We start from the raw sequence: 12521 nt of genomic DNA, 5'->3' as shown, positions 1-12521 counted from the left end.
AAAAACTGAGCTATATCCAAACACACGTCCTTTGCCTCCATTTGGTCCAAAACCTGACAGATGGACAAATCTAAGCTTGTTTTTAATAAAACAAATATAAATATGAATATAATAAATAATACTGCTAATAATAATAACATTATACAAAAGCAAGTTGTCGTGAATAAACTGAAAAAAGCCCCCTGAGATAAAGAAGGCATGGAGATACTGGTTTTTATATTTATGTAGAAAATAATAATTTTTGTAACATTTTATTCCCTTAATTCCTTTACATTTATACAGATATTTGTGTATTACTGTACATCCAGTGTGTTTTAAGCAATGTTTAAGCGAGGCGCACAGCTAACGCGCTCTGCTGGACATTAGACCTGCTTTCAGCTAGCCTATTGCGCAGTCAAAATAGCAATGCGCCTTAACACACCTCTTTTCAAGACCGAAACACCCATGAGTCCACAAAGCGGCGCAAATAGATTTGCTATTTAAACATTGTGGCGGAAAACGAGAAAATTAAGGTTGCGCTGGTCTGAAAATAGCAACACATCGTGGAAACACGTCATGCGCCTTATTGCGCCGTGTGTATGATAGGGCCCATTATCTTATGCAAGTAAAAATAATCGATGTTTCCATTCTTCACTTTCAAGAAATGTCCTTTCAAACAGAAAAGACCCATACGTATACAATACAGACACAAAATGAATGGAGAATAAGTATTAAAGAAGATATTTTAATGGTGTGGCTTTAGAGAAAACCAGAATAAACATCTCTACAGTCAAAAAAAAAAACGCAATATACACAATTTGACCAAATAGATCTCACCAATACAATCTCGATATTCTTACAGTAAAACAATCGACAATTAAAAACTGAAAAATGTTTTAAAAAACAACACCGAAACAAAGAGAAACCGGAGTCTCCATGTTTTTTTTTTCCAGTGATCTTTATCCAGCTTTTCCAAGAAAGTGAAAGCGTTGCACACGCATCAATCAGCCTTTACGCAAAACCACACAAACATTAATATTGCGTATTTGGCTTTAAAAACTCATTCTCTTTCAGATTTTCTGGTATCTAGGCAGCGTTTAGGATCATCGCTGAAACACGGTCACGTTTTCACATCACAAAAATGCATATACACGACTTTAACAGCGATAATCCGGAAGACAAATTTCTCAGGGTTTCTTGACGAAAGCAGTCCGAGCTATGGCTTTAAACAGTGATCTCTACCCTCAAACATTCAGCAAACACCCTCATTCATATTGCAAAGCTGAAACGCAGAGGTCATACATCTATATTCCCATAAGTTTACGACAACAATCTTAACCGTCGACTCCATTAACAGTATCTGATATAAAAGTTCTGGGATGTGACTGCAATGAGAATGACTATGCAGAGATATGAGCACCAATGAGAAACACGTTCTGACTTGGCTCGATCAAACCGTTCATCATAGGAAAACAGATGCCAAACATCCTGCCTGATTATTAGTTCAGCCATCAAAATGTTTGTAGACAATTTGCGGCTCTTGTATAAGGTCAAAATCACCATCCGGAAGCAGATAAAAGATGATTTATCACACGATGATGCTTCTATCAGCAGTGAACAAAACAGTAAATCCACTACAGCGATGGTATCAGAAAGACACAAAAACTGACCACGTTTACCAAGGATTGGAAGCAAATGTAGCCAGTGCAGAGATTATAATATATTAAACTCATCGCATTCATTTCAAAGCAACAATTTACATTGATTTTCTCCATAATACGTCACATTTAATCCAAGTCAATGTCAAATATCCAAAACTGTTATGAGCAAGCTGCAGCGGTTTTAGCTAGTGAGAAATTCAGATGTTCAGAAAGACCTGAATGACTGAGAAAGTGATGAGAAAACTACTCCTGAACAGGTACCAGACCTTCTTCAACACGTGTGATGGACTACATTAGTGAGAACACCTCAATTACACAACAACCTAGCATGCATTCATGGAAGCGTTGGCACTTTGCATTTCCAGTAAAATAAATGTAACTCTTCGAACAATGATACACTAAAAACAATGATTCATTTGATTTACTTGATTTCTTTTAAAGGTCAGTGCTTGCAAACAATTCATATGGGATTTAGTGTTGTCACGATACTGGAAATCAGTACTAATCAATACTGGAGTTTTAAAAACATCCATTTCCTGCTAACATTTGAGGTCGTTTTTAAACAGCGCTGGATTTGCCACACCAGTGCTCAACAGAAATGCCTGTGATTGGCCGTGAAGGTCATCAGTTCATCAAACTCACCGCTGTTTACTGAGTGTAGCCACAGATACAGGGACACTGGAGCGTTTTAAAGCCACGATTCATCAGCGGATCGCTTGTATGTCCGCTTATAGACAAACCAGCTCATCGATGTGACTTTGAAAAGCTACAGTGCCCCTGTATCTGTGGTTACACTTAGTAAACAGCGGTGAGTTTGGTGAACTGATGACCTTCACAGCCAATCACAGTCCTTTCTGTTGAGCATGTGAACACAAAGGCCAATCGGCGCCGTTTAAGAACGCGTTCAAATGTTAGCGGGAAATGGACGCTTTTAAATTTCCAGTATCGATTGGTACCGTATTTCAGTATCGTGACAACACTAATGGGAACTAAATTTAATTTGTTTGTTAAAATCCAGCCTATATAAATAGTTTGCAACCACTTACCTTAAAAAAAACTAGCAAACCCAAAGAATCATTATTTTCAGAGTACGTTTCAGAGTTAACGAAAAAAATAAACTGCGCATGTTAATTTGGACAAATATGGAATGGAACACAAGCATGGGAAATCTTTGGAAATCTTGAAGATGATGAAGATGAAGAGATGAAGATTGTGTTTAGAGTGAAAGAGTGCTAGAAATTGATAAGTGACAAGCAGAGACCACACCCCCAAGTGTGACGGCCAATAGTAAGGCCATGTGGTCTACCTGGAGGGGTGTGGTTTTAGCGAGAGCCCCGCCCTCGCAGACTTGGTCCCAGAACACAATCAGTCTCTTCCCCAGCAGAACTGCTCTTTAATTGGAGCGTAACGGTACGGCATCTAAGAGATCCTCCAGTGAGCCTGTGTCCTCCGTAGACTCTTTCCCGTCCGCGGCATCCTGACGGCTCTTTTTCGTGCCACTCGGTGACGCGTCCTCCTGAAGAAGCTCTTTGGCAAGAAGGTTTGTCACGGCGTGACCAGCTCCTCTCCGATTATTGGCTGAAACAGATTAAGAAAAAGATGCTGTCATTCATTTATTCTTCTTCATTCACTTGCTCCAAACCTCTATGACTTTCTTTATTAAGATATTTGAAAGAAAGCTAAAAACCTGTAACCATTGACTTCCATAGGATTTGTTTTTCCTGCTATTTATTTATTAAATATTTGTTAAATAAATATCAAATATTATTTTAAATATGTGCGACACGGTTGCTCAGTGGTTAGCACTGTTTCCTCACAGCAAGAAGGTCGCTGGTTCGAGTCCAGGCTAGGCCAGTTGGCATTTCTGTGTGGAGTTTGCATGTTCTCCTCGTGTTGGCGTGGGTTTCCTCCGGGTGCTCCGGTTTCCCCCACAGTCCAAACACATGCGCTATAGGGGAATTGATGAGCTAAATTGGCCGTAGTGTGTGAATGAGTGTGTGTGTGAGTTTCCCAATACTGGGTTGCAGCTGAAAGGGCATCCGCTGTGTAAAACATATGCTGGAATAGTTGGCGGTTCATTCCACTGTGTCAACCCCTGATGAATAAAGGGACTAAGCCAAAGGAAAATGAATGATTGAATTATTGTAGGTATATATATATATATATATATATATATATACACACATACACACACACACACACACACACACACACACACACACACACACACACACACACACACACACACACACACACACACACATATATTGGTAAATGGAGCTAATAAATGCAAATTTTGTTAAAGGTGTTACTGAGGTGTATTGTTGGCGATTGGATGTGATTGGGAAGCTTTACATAGATATAGGAAAATTAAGACCCATTTAATATGATTTAAAACCCACAACACACCATTTCAGTGCATTGAAGACATTTTAAGGCCTAAATATTGTATTTTAATTGTCATTTTAAGACTCAGCAGACACTCTGTTAGAGTTTAAAATAACCCGGAATATTTATAAACACGCATCAGATTAATAACCTGACAAAAGACAGATGCAGAACATCATATATGACACCATAAATGCTGATTCAGTCCGTTTAGAAGAGCGCCTAGCGCAAAACAGTCCAATAACCACAACAACTGAAGAACAAAACTCCTGCCGTGAGACTCTGACATGAGGATATTGTCTGAGAATGTCAGATTTCATTCATATTCTTCAGCCTGTATGCAAAACAACACCATGCAGAGGAAGAACACACACACACACACAGAGAGTGAGAGAGAGAGAGTGAGAGAGAGAGAGAGAGAGAGAGAGAGAGAGAGAGAGAGAGAGAGAGAGAGAGAGAGAGAGAGAGAGAGAGAGAATCCCCAGTGCTACTGATAACCATCTCTAAACAAACATCTGTAACGAAGCATGCAGAGAGATCGAGAGCAAACACACACACACACACACACACACACACACACACACACACACACACACACATTACCAAGCAGGTGTCCAGCGTGAGCTGTGATAACGACAGCACTGAGTCTGTTGAGGAGGAAAAAGTCGTTATGGGTGCGATTGTGCTTTTGCTTGTGAGTGACAGACAGATGGGACCCTCATAAACATTTACTGCGGTAATCTCAGACAAAATACCCTGCAGTTACTGCAATAAAATGACTTTCTGTTTCTATGTTTCGTCCGAATGAGGCAAAGACACAAGAGTGTCTGAACAAGACGCCCCTTTGATGTTTATTAATATCATGCAGATTCTGGACCAATGCCATTTCACTGTGGGCGGAGCAAACTAGATGGTTATTATAAAACACATGACTGACAAAGTGTCTCGTTGTAGTTCATTCATTCATTTTCCTTCAGCTTGGTCTCTTATTTATCAGAGGTCGCCACATTGGAATGAAACACTAACTATTCTGGTTTATGTTTTACATATGCATGGCCTTCCAGCCGCAACCCAGTACTGGGAAACACCAATTTAGTTCATCAATTCCCCTATAGCACATGTGTTTGGACTGTGGGGGAAACCGGAGCACCTGGAGGAAACCCACGCCAACATGGGGAGAACATGCAAACTCCACACAGAAATGCCAACTGACCCAGCCGGAACTCGAACCAGTGACCTTCTTGCTGTGAGGCCACAGCGCTAACCACTGAGCCACCATGTCGCCCTGTCATCACAGATCAAAATGTGATCTTTCTCATTATTCTGATTCAAACATCTGTATATTCATAAATGTAGAAATATTTACTGAAGATTTGAAATTATTTAAGTCTTGTTTTCAGAGATTTGCAAATGAAGTGAGTTTCAAATATCTGCCAAAAGCATCAGAAGAATGACCAATAAAATCATCATCTTAAATCAACACAAACTTGATTAGTTTAACACCATCAATTCTTGTTTTAAGCACAATCGCACTTGTAAATATATCAGTCACAAGTGCGATTGTGTCAGTGTGTGGGATTGTGTGCATGTGGGATCGTGTGTGCGTGATTATTTGTGAATTTGTGTGTGATTGTGTGCGTATGAGAGAGAGAGATTGTGATCTGGTTGTGTGTGTGTAAGAGAGAGAGAGAGAGATTGTGATCTGGTTATGTGTGTGTAAGAGAGAGAGATTGTGATCTGGTTATGTGTGTGTAAGAGAGAGAGATTGTGATTTGGTTGTGAAGAGAGAGCAGAGCTAATTAACCTCAGTGTAATGAAGCTAAAAATAATCATGATTTTACAGTGTTTGGAGGTGTTGAGCTTATACACACGCACGCACGCACGCACGCACACGCACACACACACACACACACACACACACACACACACACACACACACACACACACACACACAAAACACCCAGAATGCATTTCTGTTTTTCCCAGTATGAATATTAAAACATTCTTAAATGTATAATCATTTACTTGTGAAGGAAAATAAGAATATTAAGTCTTGTTAAACACTAAAAATAAGTTGCTGGCGAATAATACATTTTATTTTGTTTTATTTTTAAGGCAATTTTAAGTTGATTAATTTTTTTTTTAGCAATTTAGATGTACACTCACTGGCCACTTTATTAGGTACACTCTACTAGTGCCGGGTTGGACCCCATTTAGCCTTCGGAACAGCTTTAATCCTTCGTGGCATAGATTCAACAAGATACTGGAAATATTCCTCAGAGATTTTGCTCCATGTTGACATGATAGCACCATGCAGTTGCTGCAGATTTGTCGGCTGCACATCCATGATGCGAATCACACCACATCCCAAAGGTGCTCTATTGGATTAAGCTCTGTTGACTGTGGAGGCCATTTGAGTACAGTGAACTCACGGTCATGTTTAAGAAACCAGTCTGAGATGATTGGCGCTTTATGACATGGTGTGTTATCCTGCTGGAAGTAGCCATCAGAAGATGGAGACACTGTGGTCATAAAGGGATGGACATGGTCAGAACAATACTCAGGTAGGCTGTGGCGTTGAAACCATGCACAATTGGTACTAAAGAGCCCAAAGTTTGCCAAGAAAATATCCCCCACACCATTACACCACCACCACCAGCCTGAACCATTGATACAAGGCAGGATGGATCCATGCTTTCCTGTAGCTAAAGCCAAATTCTGTAGATCAAGTTGTATCGAGTGCTTATTTGAGTTACTGTTGCCTTTCTATCAGCTGGAACCAGTCTGGCCATTCTCCTCTGACCTCGGGCATCAACAAGGCATTTGCACCTACAGAACTGCCGCTCACTGGATATTTCCTCTTTTTCTGACCATTCTCTGTAAACCCTAGAGGTGGTTGTGTGTGAAAATCCCAGGAGATCAGCAGTTTCTGAAATACTCAGACCAGCTCGTCTGGCACCAACAACCATGCCACATTCAAAGTCACTTAAATCCCCTTTCTTCCCCATTCTGATGCTCGGTATGAACGGTAGCAGATCGTCTTGACCATGTCTACATGCCTAAATGCATTGAGTTGCTGCCATGTGATTGGCTGATTAGAAATTTGCGTTTATGAGCAGTTGGACAGGTGTACCTAATAAAGTGGCCGGTGAGTGTACATAAACTGACTTCAAAATCTCAAGTTGAATCTTGGATAAAATATTTTTTTTTTTCAGATTAAAGTAAGAAAAACGCATGGTGGTCAGATTTAGGAAAAGTGTGCCTAAAAATAGCAAAAGAAAAACACAAAATTAAAGTTCTTACCACTTATAAAAACACATTTTTATTATTATTTTTATTAAAAGAATATTAATATTCAAGTGCCTTAAATTCAGAATATCGAGATTTGTGTACAAGAAAGTGAGATCAAAACACGGCAGAATGAATGCTGTGTGTCTAACATGATTAAGTGTGTGTATTGTTCCTCTGACAGCAGGAGTGTGTGTGTGTGTGTGTGTGTGTGTGTATGTGTGTGTGTGTGTGTTGCTCTTTTTGTAGAATGGTTAGAGGGTGTGTTTGCGAGCTGGACAAAAGTGTGTGTGTGTGTGTGTTCATGTGTTTTGTGGACATCTGGCAGAGTGTGTTTGTGTGTGTTGGGCACAGGGTGTGTCTCTGGCTCTTTGTCTGAGTCTGACTGTGTGTGTCTTTTGTGTTGGAAGTGTGTGTGTGTGTGTCTTTCACTGAGGAGTCAAGAGTGTGTGTGCAGGGTCACGACACGGCAGATGTGTGTATGTTGATGAACACGCACACACACCAGCTACAGGCCAATCAGCATATTATCTGTCTGAAACAGAATGAAGTGTGTTTGCTAATTCAGCACAATATAAATAAGGATAAGTACTTTTAGTCATGTTATTTAGGATAATTGGAAATAAATAAATAAATCAACTGAGGCTTTGAGTGACTTTCTGATATTTTTGACTGCTGGAAACATCTATCACTGTCCTGTTTCCTTTACTTTAAATCATTAACCACTCAATCATCTTCAGTCATCTGATTGATAATTCAGACTTTTATTATGTAATATTAGTTGAATCTAACTGGACAAATGTCTACATTTCGCTTGAGCTTCTTGTGTCTCTTTACTGTCAAATTTGAACTGATTTTATTAACCTAAATAACAATAAATGATGAAGCATTAGTAGTATTTAAAGATCACTGAAAATGACAGATTACTCTCTGGATTTTCACTTTAGGCACATCGTCTCATAAAATTTAAAGGAGTTTGATATTCGTTCATTTATTTAATGCAAGGTTGGGTTTATTTAGGAAATATTAGAGTGATATTTATATCTATCATATTTTTTATTTTTGGTCTGATCTGTTAAAGGTTATACACTCACCGGCCACTTTATTAGGTACACCTGCCAACTGCTCGTTAACGTAAATTAACCAATCTGCCAATCACATGGCAGCAACTCAATGCATTTAGGCATATAGACATGGTCAAGATGATCTGCTGCAGTTCAAAGCGAGCATCAGAATGGGGAAGAAAGGGGATTTAAGTGACTTTGAACGTGGCATGGTTGTTGGTGACAGACGAGCTGGTGTGAGTATTTCAGAAACTGCTGATCTACTGGGATTTTCACACACAACCATCTCTAGGGTTTACAGAGAATGGTCTGAAAAAGAGGAAATATCCAGTGAGCGCCAGTTCTGTGGGCGCAAATACCTGGTTGATGCCAGAGGTCAGAGGAGAATGGCCAGACTGGCTCCAGCTGATAGAAAGGCAACAGTAACTTAAATAAGCACTCGTTACAACCGAGGTCTGCAGAAGAGCATCTCTGAACACACAACACGTCCAATCTTGAGGCGGATGGGCTACAGCAGCAGAAGATCACACCGGGTGCCACTACTGTCAGCTAAGAACAGGAAGATTGTAGAAACATTGCCTGGTCTGATGAGTCTCCATTTCTGCTGCCACATTCGGATGGTCGGGTCAGAATTTGGCCTCAACAACACGAAAGCATGGATCCATCCTGCCTTGTATCATCGGTTCAGGCTGGTGGTGGTGGTGTAATGGTGTGGGGGATATTTCCTTGGCACACTTTGGGTCAATTAGTACCAATTGAGCATAGTGTCAACGCCACAGCCTACCTGAGTATTGTTCTGACCATGTCCAACCCTTTATAACCACAGTGTACTTATCTTCTGATGGCTACTTCCAGCAGGATAACGCACCATGTCACATAGCGCAAATCATCTCAGACTGGTTTCGTGAACATGACAATGAGTTCACTGTACTCAAATGGCCTCCACAGTCACCAGAGCTTAACCCAACAGAGCACCTTTGGGATGCGGTGGAACGGGAGATTGACATCATGGATGTGCAGCTGACAGATCTGCAGCAACTGCGTGATGCTATCATGTCAATATGAAGCAAAATCTCTGAGGAATATTTCCAGTATCTTGTTGAATCTACGCCATGAAGGATTAAGGCAGTTCTGAAGGCAAAAGGGGGTCCAACCGGGTACTAGTAAGGTGTACCTAATAAAGTGGCCGGTGAGCATACATTATAATTATTGTTGTTTTTGGTGGTTTCTACTGTTTGTGATTAATTAATTGGATATTTATTTAGATGAGCTTTTTTTAAGTGAATAAACTGGGTGATTTTGGAGCTTTAGTTGCTGCTGCCCTTTCATCTATATTTCTGTAGTATTTCAGCATGTGAACACTTAATAGACTGAAACCTCTTGCGTTTACCTCATAAATATTATAATATGAGATTCAAACATTTTTTTTTAGCAATCTCTCAGTCAGCATCATATAAAACTACCGAAACAAGTCATTTAAAATGAATCTAAGACATTATTATGATATTTACATTATTGTTAGTATATTTGTTTTAGTTCAGAGATTGAAGCATCTGCAGCAAACTCTGAGTAAAATGTGTTTCCCCCTCAGCAATTTCACTACTATACACTTCAATACAAGTCATAAAACCTGACTTATTAAATATTATACTCAATATTATACTTATTTTTTGTTGTTTTTTTTTTAAAGTTAATAAATTTTGTTATTTTCTAATGCTCACATGCAAATGCATAAATCCCTGTACCTGTCTTCATATATTCACATAATATTACCATTCACATAATCACATTGAATAACCACATGTTCAATTCCATCTCTTTTGGTGTGAAGTATGCAAATTAAATGCTACTTACATTTCAATGCTTCAAAGTTCTTTCTAAATTTCAGTGTACGCAAAGCCTCAGAGATTTCAGTACAATGATCTTCTTTTTAAATGCTTTTTATAGTATTTTATTTAGTATTTTGATCAAATCTCCACATTTCTGACAGTGAAATGCATTGGGAGAGTGTATAACACACAGCAGCTGCCGTCTGTCGCTCAGCATCTCTCTGATTGGCTGATGACTCATTATGCGGAGGGTCGGAGGTCAGAGGTCACGGGGCGTCTCCTGACTCCACACTGCATGCCTGCGGTCGCTCTGTCTAAAAGACTCTACACTGAGTGTGTGTGTGTGTATATGTATGTATATGTGTTTGTGTGTGTGAGAAATAAAGAGATTGTGTGTATATGTTTGCGTGAGTGTATAAAGGTGTGTGTTCTGTATGCGTGTGTGTGTGTGTGTGTGAGAGAAAGAGAGAGAGAGAGAGAGGGAGGGAGAGAGAGAGAGTGTGTGAGTGTGTGTGTGTGTGTGCGTGTGTGTGTGTGTGTGTGTGTGTATGTGACTGAATGCATCCATATGCAGAACAACAAGTGGTCAGAATGGGTGTGTGCTGGTATGTGTGTGTGGCATATGTTGAGGGATTTAGTCACATGGGTAAGTGTGTAACTCAATTCCTGCTGTCTACATAGGGAGCTCACTACAAAGGCAGGATTCTGGCTAGTTTAGACATCTACAAAGAGCGTAACTCACAGATCACACAAGCTGAAATAGCCTTAAAAGGAAAGATAGCTTTTGGAATTTGAGACTAAGTCTTTTGATGCCCACACAAGCTGTCTAGGTAGGGAATGCAGTAGGTCTTGAGACGGAGCCTGTGTGTGTGTGTGTGTGTATGCTGCCTCAGAAAAGCTAAAAATATAAAACAGCCCACCGGTGACTCATGCTGAACACAGATTCTGACTCAAATCCAAGAAAAATAGACGGTCTGGAGCCGTAAAGTAAACAGAGTGAAGAGAAACACAGAAATAAACAGAGAGAAGAAGAAGGAGAGAAAAGAAGATGTGAAACATGACCTGAAAGGAGAGAGGGATGGAGGGAGAATAAAGCGAGGTTTTGTTAGATCTAAATTCAAAAGATAAAAAGAGCGGGAATGCAGAGGCGGAGAGAGCGAGTGTGTGTGTCTGTGTGTCTGTGTGAGAGTATGCATGGTCATTATTGCCACATAGCAGCACATCTGGAACCATTCAACCACAGATCCAGTTACACACACACAGCGAGCAGCAGGAAAATTAAACAGGGTTTTTTAACAGGATTTCTGTTGCATGTGTTTCAAGGGATGAGTCCAAGTCTGTGTGTGTGAGTATATATATATATATATATATATATATATATATATATATATATATATATATATATATATATATATATATATATATATATATATATATATATTTATATATAAATAGTTTATATGTAAAAACCTCTAAATGCTATCTGAAATTCCTGTCAAAAACAAGCATTTTTCTCGGCCTCCTATGTTTATGTTCAGTTATTTCACTTTTCAGGCACTGGAAATACCCTATTCATTGATATAAAAGTGAAATTACTTAACCTACACACAAGAGTCTGAAAAAAATGCTGATTTTAGAAATGAATTTTAGATGGCATTAAGAGGTTTTTGCATCTGGGCTCTTCATATTTATATATACAGTATACACACATACATACACTACCTGACAAAAGCCTTTATAATAAGTTGACTTCTAGTTGATCATTTGGTATCAGAAGTGTCTTATATGAAAGGCAAAGGCCTCTAGATTACGCTTATTTGAGCACAATAAAATCTGATCATGCCTTGACTTTGAATGATTTCATTAGGACAGTAAGGTCTGACTCTGACTAAAGTCTGCTCACTGAACCTTCAATAATGTCCAGTATAGAATATGTGGTCATGCTGCAGTGGAAACAGAATGAATATTGTGTCTGACTCCATCATGAGCTTGGAGGTCTGCATCCATACATCTCTGACATGACTCAAATCACTGATTAATAAAGTCATCTGGAATGGCAAAGAAAGCCTTCTTGCAGGACTCCCAGAGTTCATCAAGATTCTTAGATTAATCTTCAATGCCTCCTCCTCCATCTTACCCCAGACATGCTCAATAATGTTCATGTCTGGTGACTGGGCTGGCCAATCCTAGAGCACCTTGACCTTCTTTGCTTTCAGGAGCTTTGATGTGGAGGCTGAAGTATGAGAAGGAGCGCTATCCTGCTGGAGAATTCGCCCTCTCCTGTGGTTTGTAATGTAATGGGCAGCTCAAAT

The 12521-nt window shown here is 39.6% G+C and overlaps 1 protein-coding gene across 1 annotated transcript in view; it reads right to left on the bottom strand.

The window, feature by feature from the left end:
• Positions 1-708: 708 nt before the first annotated feature.
• Positions 709-12521, bottom strand: part of LOC130240334 (protein diaphanous homolog 1) — a 144205-nt gene continuing 132392 nt past the window's right edge. The window contains exon 20 of the mRNA XM_056471807.1: positions 709-3218. Within this exon, the coding sequence (XP_056327782.1) occupies positions 3034-3218 (185 nt within the window). The 3' untranslated portion in view covers positions 709-3033. The remainder of the gene's footprint in view (positions 3219-12521) is intronic.

The sequence above is a fragment of the Danio aesculapii genome, chromosome 14 (assembly GCF_903798145.1).
Source record: "Danio aesculapii chromosome 14, fDanAes4.1, whole genome shotgun sequence".
Lineage (NCBI taxonomy): Eukaryota > Metazoa > Chordata > Actinopteri > Cypriniformes > Danionidae > Danio > Danio aesculapii.
The sequence above is the reverse complement of the archived record's forward strand: the minus strand, read 5'-3'. Positions and strand labels throughout refer to the sequence as shown.